This window comes from Falco punctatus (genome assembly GCF_963210335.1).
Source record: "Falco punctatus genome assembly, chromosome: 21".
Lineage (NCBI taxonomy): Eukaryota > Metazoa > Chordata > Aves > Falconiformes > Falconidae > Falco > Falco punctatus.
The window spans coordinates 235,795-250,125 of NC_137601.1; the positions used below are offsets into that span (position 1 = coordinate 235,795).

General features: G+C 50.8%; 2 protein-coding genes across 10 annotated transcripts; one reads left to right on the forward strand and one right to left on the reverse strand.

The window, feature by feature from the left end:
* Window positions 1-23: 23 nt before the first annotated feature.
* LOC308055986 (uncharacterized protein) lies at window positions 24-2,432 on the reverse strand (the record flags this gene model as incomplete). 4 transcript variants are annotated; one of them, XM_080370685.1, is made up of 3 exons in its annotated part: window positions 2,341-2,432; window positions 1,888-2,041; window positions 24-1,405 (listed from the first exon to the last, which is right to left on the reverse strand). In XM_080370685.1, the coding sequence occupies exons 2-3, from the start codon at window positions 1,973-1,975 to the stop codon at window positions 24-26; spliced, it is 1,470 nt and encodes a 489-aa protein (XP_080226811.1). In that variant the 5' UTR covers window positions 1,976-2,041; window positions 2,341-2,432. The 4 variants fall into 4 exon arrangements, with proteins under 4 accessions (XP_080226811.1, XP_080226812.1, XP_080226813.1 ...); XM_080370686.1 differs by having other exon boundaries at window positions 2,366-2,403; XM_080370687.1 differs by lacking the exon at window positions 2,341-2,432 and having other exon boundaries at window positions 24-1,402; window positions 1,888-2,334.
* Window positions 2,384-14,291, forward strand: IL4I1 (interleukin 4 induced 1). 6 transcript variants are annotated; one of them, XM_080370662.1, is made up of 9 exons: window positions 2,384-2,495; window positions 4,642-5,734; window positions 5,812-8,166; window positions 9,288-9,502; window positions 10,437-10,549; window positions 11,284-11,485; window positions 11,813-11,881; window positions 12,664-12,797; window positions 13,013-14,291. In XM_080370662.1, exons 3-9 carry the CDS (start codon window positions 8,019-8,021, stop codon window positions 13,848-13,850), a joined length of 1,719 nt encoding a protein of 572 aa, XP_080226788.1. In that variant the 5' UTR covers window positions 2,384-2,495; window positions 4,642-5,734; window positions 5,812-8,018; the 3' UTR covers window positions 13,851-14,291. The 6 variants fall into 6 exon arrangements, with proteins under 6 accessions (XP_080226788.1, XP_080226787.1, XP_080226785.1 ...); XM_080370661.1 differs by having other exon boundaries at window positions 4,642-4,740; window positions 5,631-8,166; XM_080370659.1 differs by having other exon boundaries at window positions 4,642-4,740; window positions 5,667-8,166.
* Window positions 14,292-14,331: the final 40 nt, after the last annotated feature.

Consider the following 14,331-nt stretch of genomic DNA (forward strand, 5'->3'; position numbering starts at 1 on the left):
GTGTGTGTGTGTGTCTTGGTCCTTCAGGGCTCCTCACCGCTGCAGGACACGGGGAGCTTCACCAGCCCCGTGGTGCCGTGGGGCTTCTCCCCCACCAGCTGGGTCCTGGAGAGGGGCAGCAGTTGTGGGGCGAGGGGGAAAGTGGCCTTGGGGAGGTGGCTCCGGCGGTGTTTGGTGAGGTGGGAGCTCTGGCTGAAGGCTTCGCCGCACTCGGGGCACTCAAAGGGCTTCTCGCCGGTGTGGACGCGGTGGTGCCGCTCGAGGTGGGACGCCCAGGCGAAGCCCTTGCCGCACTCGCTGCAAGTGTAGCTTTTCAGGGCAGCATGGCCCCGCTGGTGGGCGAGGAAGGGGGAAGCCTCGCCGAAACGCTTGCCGCAGTCACCGCATTTATAGGGCCGGTCAGGGGAGTGGGTTTTGCGGTGCTGGAGGAGGTGAGCTTTTTGGGCGAAGCGCTCACCGCAGCTGCCGCAGGGAAAGGGGCGTTCACCCGTATGCACCCGCCGGTGCCGCTCCAGGTGGGATGCCCAAACGAAGCCCTTCCCGCAGTCAGCGCAACGGTGGGCATGCTCTCGCCGGTGACACCGCTGATGCCGCGCCAGCGCTGGCCCAGCTCGGAAAAGCTTGCCGCAGTCGCCGCAGCGCAGGGCTTTCTTGCCGAGGTGCGTGCGGCGGTGACGGGCCAGGTCAGAGCTCTGGCAGAAGGTCTTGCCACAAGCCGGGCAGCGGTGGGGCCGCTCGCCGGTGTGGCTGCGGTGGTGCTTGGCGAGGTGCGAGCCTTGGCTGAAAGCTTCGCCGCACTCAGCGCAGCGGTAGGGCTTCTCGCCAGTGTGCACCCGCCGATGCCGGGCAAGGTGGGACGCCCAAACGAAGCCCTTGCCGCAGTCGCCGCACTTGTGGGGTTTCTCGGTGGCATGGCCCTGGCCGTGTGCTGCCAGCTCAGCGGCACCGGCGAAGCGCTTGCCACAGTCACTGCACTTGTGTGGCCGGTCGCTGGCGTGGGTACGGCGATGCTGGAGGAGGTGGGAGCTCTGGCTGTAGGTCTCGCCGCACTCCGGGCAGCTGAAAGGCCGCTCGCCGGTGTGCACCCGCCGGTGCCGCTCCAAATGTGATGCCCACGGGAAGCTCTTGCCGCAGTCAGCGCAGCTGAAGGGCCGTTCCCGTGCCGTTCCCTTGCCGGCCCCCCTGCGCAGAGGTTTGGCACAGTCCAGTTTGGGGACCACCGCGGCTTTGGGCATCCTGGCAGCACTGTGCGGCATGGCTTTATCCGGGCGCTTCGTCTTCCGCCTGTTCGAGCCAAGGGTCTTCTCCCTTTCCGGGCTGCGGGATGAACACGCCCTGAGCTCCTCACAGCTCTCCTCCGCTGCTCCTTCCTCCGCTGCTTTTTCACTCACCAGCCCCTGTGCTGCTGGGAAAATGCGAAAAGGAGAAAAAAGGGGAGAGCGTGGCCTTGACCGGAGCAGGGAGTGGCTTTTAAATGGATGGAGCAGGAACAGGATTCCCCTAAAAAACTTGGGTCTCTTGGAGAGGAGGAGGAAGAGAGATGTGATGGGAGACCTGATCCCAGTTTGAACTGGGAACGTGGAGATGCTAAGCACACACCATTACCCGTATTTCCTATCAAAGAAACCAAAAGCGGAGAGATCAATAACATTTTTCTGCAGAAAAAAAACCTAAGGAGATGGCTGGGGTTTGGAGAAATCCCCCTTGAAACCTGCCTGGATTCCTCCTCCCCTCTTCCCATCCTGCCTGCAAGCTCCAAGCTCTTCGCTTCCCTGTCGGAGACTTGGCGGGGGGATGGGGGGGGGAGAAGGAAGAGCAGGGAAAAAAGGAGGGGGATGTTCACAGGAAGAAAGAAAGAAAGAAAGAGGGTGTCTTGTGTTTGCTTACCGAGGGACATCAGCGTTTCGTAGCTCTCGTGCATCACGTCCCGGTACAGGGCCTTCTGCCGCGGGTCCAGCATCACCCACGGCTCCATGGCGGGGAGAGGCGCAGGCAGCCGGGGTTCTCCCTCTGTTCCTCACTCAGGGCTCCTCAAAACCTCCTGCGGGGAAGAGAAATCCCTTTAAGTGGAGGAAGGCCCTTGCGTGGTGCTTCTCCTGCGGGTTTTGATGCTTTGTTCTGGGGGTGCCTCGAGAAACGTGGTGGGGAACGACCCCGAGGGCCGGCCCCTGCGCGTTCCGGCCCCGGCGCAGCCGAGGACCCGCTGCAGAGCGGGAGCACGGCCCTGCTCAAGGGTTTTCCCTGCCGAGCCCGGAGCTGGCTCGGTAAACGTCTGAAACCCGCCCCCTCCCCCTTCCCAGGCGAAAGCTGCCGGGGGGGGGAGGGGATGGCGACCCGCACCTCGCCCCCCGCCGCGCTCCCGCACCGGCACAATGGGGGCGGCGCCGGGCACGGCGATGCTCCGGAAGCCCCGGCCGGTATCCGGGGAGAGGAGGCGCCAAGCAGCAGCCAAGGACCGGCTCCGCGGCACGATGTTCACCCGGAGCCCTCTAGAGGTACCGCAGCCCCGGCTCCCCCCGACCCTCGGGCTCCCCGGCACCCGTGGGGCGCACGCAGGACCCCCTCGCGGCCCTGCGGGATTAAACTCCGTAACCTCGAAAGTTACAAAGTAGGGATGCTTATTGCGCGTGGATGCACGGGGGATCGCTCCACCGCAAGCGTGCGTGCCCGGGGTGACGAACCATCCCGTATTTATACAATAAAACAAGTGAATGTTCAACTGACGCCTGTACATGCTCGTTACCCAAACCCGCATACCCTCGCTTCGGAAGTTAATTAACTGATCATTTTTTCCTTATCATAAGCTTATCATAATTTTCCTGGAATGTGGTTGTTATAGTTGAATTTAAATAAACCAAGTCCGAAATGGATTTACTAAAAATTTGTTAAGGTAGGAAAGCAAAAGCAGCGCTGGGCGGCCGGGGAGTCGCAGCTCCACCGAGGGCTCGCCCATTCCAGCGAGCCGAGCAGCTCTTTTTCTCGTCACCGAGGTCACTTCTGACATCTTCCGAGGTCGCTTCTGACATCTTCCGTATGCCCCTCGGCTTCTTTAGTTATCGTGGTTTCTTGCTCGAGGTAGTTTAGATAAAATGTGGGTTACAGTGACGTACGGAATTAGACTCTATAACTCGAAAGTTATAAAGTAGGTATGTTTATTGCGCGCAGATGCACGGGGGATCGCTCCTCCACAAGCGTGCATACCCGAAGTGACGAACCATCCCACATTTATACAATGAAACAAATGAATATTCAATTAGCGCCTATACATATTTGTTACCTAAACCCCGCTTCGTATGTTAATTAGCTTATCAGTCCGTTTCCTGGAATGTGGTGGTCTTGCAGGTTTGTAGGTGATTCATGTCCTTGTGACCATCCAATCTTCTCCAGCAAGGAGACTTAGCACTCCCTCCCTCTAGATAGCATTGGAATGTCTCTCAGCTTCTCTCATTCTCTTTTAAATAGCCCCTTTTGTTAGAGAAAGAAGGGCAGGCGTCTCCCCGTCTCCCCTTTGTTAGAGGAAGAGGGGCAGGTGTCTCCTCAAAAACTGTAGTTGTCTCCTCAGAGCTGTGTGCCTATGTGACCAGACACCGCACCCATGACTAGTCACCATACCCACATTCCTGAGTAGACATATACAATCACAGTCGGTGTTAAGCATCCCCATTTCACACTATTTCTCCATATCAACAGAATCAGCTTACACAATCTATTCTTTTAGATATTAAGCAGTTAAACTTTTTTTTTTTTTTGTCAAACAGGACGTTCCTGTGTTTGGTGTAGCAAGGTAACATTGTGGACATGTCTCTTCTTGTTCAACAGGGAGTTCTCAAGAACACCACGATGGGTTTGTTCCTCTGGCTCAACTTGTTTGATCGCAGATTACCCTTAGGTACTTATTACAGCGGGTGGTCTTGCAAGTTTGCAGCTAATTCATGTCCTTGTGATTGACAAATCATCGGGTTTTCTTTAGAAGGAGAGCTCTAGATAACATTGGAATGTTTCCCATACTTTTTATAAGTAGCCCCTTTGTTACAGGAAGAAGGATAGGTATTTCCTTAAGATTATATGGATATGTGACCAACCACCACACCTATACTCCTTGAGCAGGTATTTCCTTAAAACTATATGGTTACGGTTACGTGACCAATCACCCTACCCACACTCCTTGAGCAGACATATACAATCACAATCGGTGTTTACTGTCCCTATTTTGCACTATTTCTCCCTATCAATCCCCCCCTTTTCTATCAAACTAAGTAAATTCTTTTACTTAAGCAGTCTTCCCGAATGATATAAAGCATCACACATAAGCGTTACCCTTTTAAACATTCCCCAAACCCACAAATATAACCTAATGGTTAGCATTAAGGAAATTCCTAAACTGATCAATAAAATCACAATGGGGCGTACCATAGTGTTAAGAATTCCTGTTGCAGAAGGTGACCAGCCAAAGAGAGTATCCCACCAATTATGGTTTCCATCGAGAAATCATCTACATATTCATTAAAATTCCAGGAATTCATTTACATATTTTGCTCCTGCGCAGATGTCCTTGAGGAGTGGTTGTCTGGGGGTCTTCAGGATGAAGATCAGGAGCCTTCCTCCAGTGAACCTTTTTTTTACCTTCTTGTTTCTGCGCAGACTCTGTTCCTCGATAGACTAACGAGCAAGATTCAAAGTCCTTGTTTTGGCCACGCTATGTGCGCAACAGAAACTCGGGACCAGACGGCCCTTAGAAAGGTAACGAATCCAAGGACCTTGTGTCTGGTACATCCGTGGTGCTGACACTAAGGGTCTTGGTGTATTCATCATGTTGACAATAAGGGTCCTCGAACGCCTCCCAACTCTGGATAATTATATATAAGCACATCATTTTCTAGATAATTAGTACACCATTCATCACTCATTGTACGTAGCTCGTTATTCAACCCCCCCCCCCCCCGTTCTAAAAATCATCATGCTCTCTGATCGTTATTTGACAGCACCAAACAGAACATTGAAGTAATATAAGTTACCATGTGACTTGTTACCCGTTTCTGTTCATCTTTGTCACCTCGTGAAGAAAAATACCAAGGGCCAGGCACAGACTATCATTAAGGGAACAGATGGAGTTACCGCCCCGACATTATTCAGGACTGTGCTGGACTCACGAGTGAGGAAGTTTGTTTTTCACATTACATGAGACTTTGCTGGATTACAGTAACCATCAGTATGTGTTTCCGTGAGTGCTTTAAATTAAAAAGGTTGGGTAATACCTATCTCACAATTCGTCCCGAATAGTGGAACTCATGGGATACCAAAGCAGAGTGCAAGAGACTGCTATATAGACAAAAGGAAGATGTTGATCTCTTGAAAAAGGTGGGAGCAGGAGATGACACGCTCTGCGCGGTTTTGCTGTTCAGCCTTTGCATTATCGTGACTAAATTTATTTTGCCACCATCATGGCTAGACTATAGGGATTTCGCATGCGTGGTCTTTCCAGATTTTTCCAATACATTCTGTGGGGTTTAAAATTGCGCACGTGCATGTTCAGAGGCATACACGGATCGTTCGTGTGGATAAAGGATGGATGCTGAGCGTCCAGATGAAGTCTCTGACCCATTTCTTATGGCGCTATGGCCAAATGACAGGTCCTTGCTTTCAATGCAATGTTTTCTCACCATCAGAGCGCCACGTCACCTGCCAGGGAGGAAGGCTCTGGAGTGCGCATTTCCCCCCCTGAACATCCCGTAAGGTGAGTGGGTTTTAAACGTCTAACCTGTGTGGCTCATTATAAAGGGGATCAAAACCTTTCTTCCTGTTGTTGTTTAGGCAGAGGGTGTGTTTTTTCTGCTGTCACACATCAAGAACTTACGGCGGAGGTGGAAAAGTATAAAAGATGTTACCACATCCTCATCTAGGCTTTTCTGGTGGTTTCTTTCTTTGCTGTTATATGAATTGTTAATAGTTAATTATTCCCAGGTTCTTTTTTGCTATTAAATTGTTATTGTGTTAACTATATAATCTGTATTGTCAACTGCACATTTCGGCATACCACTTGAACTTGTTTAATGCCATTGGGTGAAACCATAGTAGCAAATTGCATGTTAATTATAACGTGTCGAATTAATATTATAAAACATGGAACAGCACATGGCAAAAACAATAAGGTAGCTAATCCACATAACAAATAAAATAGGATTAGTTTTACCCAAGGGCTCCCGGGACGCCAGGAAAACAAGTCAATGTTCCAGTGCAAGAACAGAATTGCATTGCATTGTTCCGACGCAAGAACCGAAAGCACTGCAGGGATAAAAAAAAAAAAAAAAAAGAAAAAGAAAGGATTATTTTAGAAAGAAAATAGTACTAAGCAAAGCAAATCACTCCGGAGGCTTGCAAAACCACCTCTAGCACCACACTTTTCAGGAGAAGCCCCTGCTACAAGGCTGGCACCTGCCTCAGCGCTGAGGTCACCCCTCAGGGTTCAGAGGTCTGGGAAGTACCAAGGTTTGAGTTTCATTTCCTCAGTCAAGTCAGCAAATAGTCAGATTAACTGGAAAAGACAGGCTTTTGCCTAGGGCAAGGGATAGAAGGGAGAAGGAGGTTTGGAGGGGAAGAAGGGTAGTTCGTGGTGGGTTTATTTTTAGGAGCCGGCCAGCCAAGGCGCCTACAGAGAGCTGAGAATGTCCGTACGGTGGGAACGGTGGGGTGAACCAGCCAGGGGATGGTTCCTCAGGTTGGTTTGTAAGTGCTTGGTTAGGTCCAAGTTCTCCACTCTGGAAAAACGCTGGTACAACTCACCCAGTTGTTGCCATTTCAGCAAAGGACATCTGAGCTCTTGATCCCATCTATGCCCACGGAGGGAGGATCAAGCCAAAATTGTGCAACAATTAACATAAGAGGGTCCAATAGATGAACTGTTGTCTGGAAGTGCCCATTTTCATCGCCAGAAAGGATATTTTGGATGCTAGCTCAGAGGTCTCCCTGGGATGCAGAACGAATCCTGTAGTGTTTAGATTTCGTTGGGTGCCTCTGCGCAATACAAGGAAAAAGCCAAACTGCTAATTGCGCTGCTGGGAAGTTCTCTGCCCTTCACAGAAGAGGGTGCGGCCGCCCTTGCTGTGTTCCAGTAACCATAGCACTTCCTAAAATGTGCCATGGATTGATGGGTGATGTCCAAAGCTGCTAACACCAGCGAGTAAAAGGGGGAAAAACCCAACCCTACAGAGGAACTGACTACGTGCTCGCCAACAGTTCCCCTTCTTATGACAAATCACGCTTTGCTCTCTTCTGGGGTGAACTGATTGGCAGAACTGTTTTGCACCCCCGCAGCTACGTTGGCGGTGGTTTTTTTGTCTGCTTTGTTTTGTTCAGCCTAAGTATAAAATGAAAGCAGATCTCAGCAAAGGACTTGTCTTCCTCCACTGGAAGGATGACTGGGATCGGTGAGTGACTCTCCCCTGAACCTCGAGCTCTCCCTCTGTTTGGGTTTGTTGTTTTTTTGGGGTATTTTCTGGTTTTCTTCCATCTTCAGTGCCCAGGGGAAGATTTATTTTAGTATTATTTTTTTAATCTGGTGGAACATCTGCCTTTTGTGCTGCCTCCGAGAGCATAACCATGAACCTGCCTTTCTTCAGCTAGGGTATTTCATGACCACCTGGAGCTAGACTTTGCAGCACTGTGAGCAGTGGGAAGGTGACCTCCCTTGCAAGTTGGGGAGCGGGACATTCCTAGTTGTGCAGGGATAGATGGAAACGCAGGCACAAGCTCAGAATCTCCAGGGACTTTCCTGGAAGACACCTCCTTGCATCAGGTTTGTGGTTTCCCCACATCTACCTTAACACAAGCAGGTCTGACGCAAGATGGAGATCCATCAGCCATTTCCAAGAGCTGGTCCCAGTATAGTTGTTCTCCTCCTGATCTCCAAAAAGGATCTCCTTTGTCTTCCACACGGTCCGTAGGTCTTTAGGGTTGCCGTGCTGGGTGAGATGAGGGCAGCGAGACCGGCTGCTGCCTCTGCACCACTATGAACCTCACACATGCCAAAGACACAACTCAAGGCGGCATCCCAAGTTCTCAAGGAAGAGCAGGGCGGCAGCAGCACCGAGTCAGGAAGGTTGATGCAACTTTATCAACACGATCCCACTTTCTGCCATGCTTTGCAGAAGGCCACTCTGCTGTTAACAGGCAAGCTGCAGCAGATTCTTTCTAACTGTTTTTTTTTTTGCTGCCGCAGTCAGTGTCTTCAGGAAGCTGGATCAGCCGTACGGGCTGTAGAAAGACTTGCTTCCAGGAGATGGACTTGGGTCCCTCAGAAAGCCACCTCCAGGATAACAGCTCTGAAGTTTATTCACAGCAGGTGCACTTCAGCCCAGGTTGTCTGCAGGTCTGGTGCTGTTCCAGCAAAAGCAGGGATTCCCCAGGAGTAAGAATTACTCAGGGTTTGGTTTCAAAAGCTCGTTATTTTTTATTTTTTTTTAAATTCCCTGGAAGGAAACTGGCAGTATTTGGAGGAAGGAAAAGAAAATGAAAGCTGCCCTGTAGTTGTTTTGGAGAACAGAAACCAGAACTAGAGAAATCCTGGGATGATTTCTGTTCAAACTTCCTTCTCCTGTGAAAATATTAATACGTTGTTGTGTCTGGTCTGGGAGAAACGTTTTTTTCTGAACGAGCTGCAGTCTGCTTGCTGTTCCCTATAGGTATCTCTATTCCCTGCAGGGTATCTCAGAAACTAAATCATTTTAAACAAACAGAAGTCCCATCACCTGTCTAATCTCTTCATCTTTCTATGTCCTCCCTCCCTCCGCCTGTCTACCCACTGCACAGAAACGCCATGAAGTACTCTGGTATGGGAGGGCAGTTGGGACCACAGGATTGCCTTAATTCCGTGCACATGAATGATGCTAATTACCGTTCTTCATTACGGAGTATTCTGAGCTTATTCGGAGTGCGCCAGGCTCGTTTTGGGAGCTCGTCACAGCAGCTGCAGAAACAGAACATGGGGGGAGGGGGGAACCAACCATCTATGGGTTCGATTTCTCCTTAAAAAAAAATAAAAATAAGTGACATTCACTGACACCACGTGACATCTGGCTGCAGTGAGAGACCTGCTGATGCCATGGATTTCATAACCATGCCAGCTGGTTTGAAAACAGGTTTTTGCTAGACATTCCTCTTTGGAATTTGGACACCAACACACTCGGAGACAGCCTGGCTGTCACCTCCTTCCTGGGCTGTCAGGAATGACCTTGCATGCTGATTGCCAGGTGCCTTCACTGCAGTATTTTCTTCTTCTCTTCTCCTCCTAGTCCTCTTCCAAATACTCCTGCTAGTTGGCCTCCTAAGTGCAAAGAGGTTTCAGTGTTTCCCTGAATATTGCCTTCATGACAAAGACTACGAGGAATTGCTGCAGATTGTCAAAGATGGGCTGGAACCTGCAACTCGTTCAGCAAAAGTGGTCATCGTCGGTTCAGGAATAAGCGGGCTTACAGCAGCAAAATTGCTCAAAGACGCTGGCCACATGGTAAGTGGTTGCACGAGAGCCATGAGTGCCATTGGGTCTTGGTTTCCTACACTAAGGATTTTCCAGCCTGGAGAGGGAGGAGGAAATGCAAGGAAGTGGACCACAGTGGTGGGAGGAAGAAGGAAAAAGCAATTAGGCTCCAGAAATTTCACCTGATCGAGGCTCAGTTTTCAAAACCACAAGCAGGGACAGGAAGGGGTAAGGGGAAGCTGAACGCCAGCAGCTCGTTTAGATGCTCCCCACATGAATGCAAGCAGCAAAGGTAAGAAGAGGCAGTCTTCCTTCTCTGTCCTTGAGGGGCTTTGAGATCAGGCAGAGCTGCAGCTGCCCTGAGACAGTTGGAGGTTGGACTAGACCCCTTCTAGAGGCACCTCCAACCTCAGCTTCTGCAATCCTCCAGCTTTCCGCAACCTGCAGCCCAGCGGTGGCAGTTGCTGCAGATCAACCAGCACAAGACTTGTGAGCCCTTCAAATCCTGCCTTGTGAAGGCAGCGGGTGGTCCAGGGGTTTCAAAGCTGTGTTGACCATCCCAAGGTACCAGGCAAAATTCGAATACATGAATTTTTCAAAAGAAGGTTTCAAAGGCGTGGAGGGACAGGTTGGTGCCTTCCTCTGGCTGTTTTCAAAGCCCTCTTTTATCCTTCCAGCACAAGAGATATCTGAAGCACCACCAGGAGCCTCTCACCAGAAAGGCGGTGTCCAAACATGACACAAGTTAGGGACTGGCAAACTGACGTGTAGGTAGAGGCATCTTGGCCCACACAGAGAGGTTTGGATCTACAGATGGTTCATTTACCATCTGGAGGGGACCTGTCCCACCCTACAGGCTCCAAACACTGCCTACCGCCGTGCCTGTGAACTTGCTTTGTAGGTGGTTTGCTTACAACAGTCATGGCCTGAACATCTGCAATCTCCTCTCCATCCCCATTTTTAGGTTACCATTCTGGAAAGAAGTGATCAGGTCGGTGGGCGGATCAGGACATATCGACCAGAGGGACAGGACTGGTACGTGGAGCTGGGAGCCATGCGCCTGCCAAGCAAGCACAGGTAAGGCACTGTCCCACCTCACAGCCACGATCGGGTGAGGAACCGGCCCGTTTTGAGGGGCAAGGCTGTGGTTTGGGATGGGGCTGAAGGCTTGGACATGGGCGTAGCACAGCAGGAGGAAGGAGGTGTCTGCCCCATCTCTCCTCCAGAGCTTAGCAATTGCGTCCAAGGGGCAGAAAGCACGGTCACCCGCATTTGGGTGGGGAGAATGAAGGAAGACCTCTCATTTCAAGCGTCATGTCTGTGCATGGTCAGACCTCCATTCTGGAAGTCACAACATCAGAAGATGGGATGAATTCCCGTCAGCTCTGATGGGGAGCGCATCCAACCCGGGCTCTGTGAGAGGGTTCAGTCACCAGCTGCACCACATGCCAAGAAGGGTCAGAGCTATAGGTAACCCCTGCCCTCCCACTTCATCACGGCGTTGCTCTTCCTCGGGGCTACACCCTTGTGCAACCAGTAGCTGGAGAGAACATCAGCCAAAGCGCACCTTTCTCCGTAGCCTCATGCTGCACTGAGCTGGGGAGCAGGCAGGACAACTTCAAACAACGAGAACTAGAGATGGCAGTGCCTTCAACGGCCACAGTCTCCACTGACAAGTCAAAATAATACACGACTACACCAACACACTCCGTGGGAAAGTGTCCTTTTATGCTTCTAATGTTCTGGTGGCAGGGTTTTGGGGTTCTGTCGTTTGCAAGCCCTTGTCCCCAGCGTGCTCTCCTCTTTGCTAGGCTTGTCCATGAATTCATTAGGCAATTTGGCTTGAAGCTGAACCCATTCATCCAGACAGATGACAACACCTGGTATTTTGTGAATGGCGCTCTGATAAGAACCAAGGAAGTGAACAGAAGACCCGACATCCTAAACTACACAGTGAAACCATCGGAGAGAGGCAAGAGCGCCAGCCAGCTTTACAGGGAAGCACTGAACAAGGTACGTGCCCGTGGGGAAGGGATGCTACCCGCCGGCAAGGTTGCTCATCCGAGAGACATTGAAACTACTTCCTCTGAGCTCTGGTGGACCCTTCACCTGTGCGGTGGGTTGAGAAGGTTCCCCAAGACTTGGATGAAGCAGAAAATGCCACGCCAAGGCATGGTGTCCCAAAACTTGAAGTCCAAACAGTTGGATCCCCTAGCTTTAGCTCAGCCTCAGGGGTTACCAAACCCCGAGACTGAATATCCCAGATGAATCCCAACAGAATTTGGGGCAACACTTTGGGAAACGCACTTTCTCATGACTGTATCAATGTTTCCCCTCCAGGCCTTCAAGACGTTCCAGAGTGAAGACTGCAAAACGTATCTGAATAAACATGACTCCTTCTCCACCAAGGTAAAGGGCTGGGGCCTGAGGGTAAATATGCTGCCCCCCTACTGATTATTAACCTTCCATCCCTGCTTTGAGAAAGGATCTGAATCACTCTAGTCCCTTCCTCTGCTGACGCTTTTGCATGCCTTTTCCCTGATCAGTGCTGCTTTCTACTTAAAATGCTGAGAAAGGAGCAAGGCATGACTCCAATGAAGCAGTCCCATCATTTGGAAATAAATGACAAACAGCGGTGGTTGGATGTGCTCTGCAAATCCATCCAAATTCTGTGTTCTTCCATCACGGGTCTCTTAATCAGACGTGATGGAGTATCAAGTTGTGGATGTCCCAACCCCGTCAGTGTCCAAGGTCAGGCTGGATGGGGCTTTGAGCAACCTGGTCTAGTGGAAGATGTCCCTGCTCATGGCAGGGAGGTTGGAACTAGATGGTCTTTAAGGTCCCTTCCAACGCAAACCATTCTGTGTTTCTGTGATCAAGCACTGGAGAGGAATTACTGAGCAATCCGCTGCGTTTTCATTCGATCCAGCTGTCTCAGAGTGGATACACCAAGCCACAAATCCCATATTCGTTCATCCCCAGAACTTCTGTTGTGCTAAACCAGAGGAGACGCTGATGTCCTACAAGAAGATACAGAGCTATGTTAAAAAAAAAAAAAAAAAGAAGCTTCTGGTCCAGGCTTTAAGCAGATCTGGGACAGGAACAAGGCAGCAGGGCATGACTTTTGGCTTGGGATATAGAGGGGGTATGTGCGCTAACGTCAGGCTGTGTCTTCTTCCTGGCTTTTCTAGGAGTATTTGATTAAAGTAGGAAATCTAAGCCAAGGAGCGGTTCAGATGATCGGTGACTTGTTGAATGAGGACTCTGGATTTTATCTGTCCTTCCTTGCCTCACTGTGGGATTTTGAAATCTTCTCTGACGACAGGTAAGGCGATGGCTTTTACAGCAAACCCCATTCTGTGCTGTTCCACAGCCATCCGCTCGGAAGAGGAAATTTCAGTGGCTTCTGGAAGTCTGAATGGGAATCACTCCTGACCGGAAGGGCCACCAAGCTCTGTTAGCATCTCTAGAAGAGGTCAGGTTTTACAGCTCCTAAACCCCAATGTCCTTCCCTCATCTCCTGCTTCTTCTTCCTTTCAGTTTTTATGAAATCACGGGGGGCTTTGACCAACTGCCCAAAGCCTTCCACAAAGCGTTGCCCGATGTCATCCAGTTCAATTGCACAGTGGAGAAAATCATCACCAAGGGAAACAAAGTTCATGTGTTTTACCGTGCTCCAGACACGCTGGCCCCATCCATAGTAACTGCAGATTACGTCCTAGTCACGTCCTCCGCCAAAGCCACCAGGCACATCAAATTCCTGCCACCACTCTCTCCTGCGAAGACCCACGCCCTGCGCTCCATCCACTACGGAAGCGCCTCCAAAATAATCTTGGCTTGCTCCGAGAAGTTCTGGGAGAAGGACGGCATCCGAGGTGGACAGTCCATCACTGACCGCCCTTCCCGGTTTATCTACTACCCCAGCCACAACTTCTCCAGTGGGGTTGGGGTCATCCTGGCTTCCTACACCTGGAATGATGATTCCGAGGTTTTCCTGCCCCTCACAGACGAGAAGTGCCTGGACATCGTCCTCCAAGACCTGTCAGATATCCACCGCGTGAGCAAGGAGTACCTACAGTACACCTGTGACCAGTACGTGGTGCAGAAGTGGCAGCTGGACAAACACTCCCTGGGGGCGTTCGCTGCCTTCACCCCCTACCAGTTCACAGACTACTCGCAGGATCTCTTCCAGCACGAGGGCAGGGTGCATTTTGCAGGAGAACACACGGCTCAGCCTCACGCCTGGATCGACACTGCCATGAAAGCGGCGGTCAGGGCAGCGAGCAATATCCATCACGACAGCGGCGGAGCCCACGTGCCGAACGAGGAGGGGCAGTGGGAGCAGCCGGAGAGCTTCTTGCGGAAGGAAGATCTCTGAGCAGGATTCCTGCGCTGAACTCGCTGGCTTGAAGGCGCTTTTAGGGGTGTTTGTTTCTCTCCAAGCAAAGCCAACAGAAGGACGTCAGCAGCCAAGGGGGTTGAAGAACCAAACTGAAAGAACACTGACTTGGACTAATAGCTACATCATTGAAGACTTCCTAGAACCATCTCGTTTGGAAAAGACCTTTAAGATCGTCAAGTCCAACCGTTAATCCAGGGCTGCCAAGTCCGCCGCTAAACTGTGTCCCTAAGCGCCACATCTACACAGTTTTTAAACACTTAATGAGGATAGGAGGGAATACTAGAAAAAATAATATCCAAGTAGCTTTCATGACTCTAATATTGCCCTTTCTCAGACACACCGCAATGTTTTATAACTTACTCATGTACAAAGTACTTCGGGAAATGACTAAAATGGAATAAAGGTGGCTATTTCTCAGTTCCTTGCCTCTGAGGTGCCTCAATCTCCCCCTAAACAG

Excerpts from the sequence above, each read along its gene's own strand:
- IL4I1 (XM_080370662.1), top strand. The coding sequence starts at position 8,019 with ATGCCAAAGACACAACTCAAGGCGGCATCCCAAGTTCTCAAGGAAGAG. Across the intron at positions 11,486-11,812 it reads ACAGGGAAGCACTGAACAAG|GCCTTCAAGACGTTCCAGAG; the intron begins GTACGTGCCCGT and ends TTTCCCCTCCAG. Across the intron at positions 12,798-13,012 it reads GAAATCTTCTCTGACGACAG|TTTTTATGAAATCACGGGGG; the intron begins GTAAGGCGATGG and ends TCTTCCTTTCAG.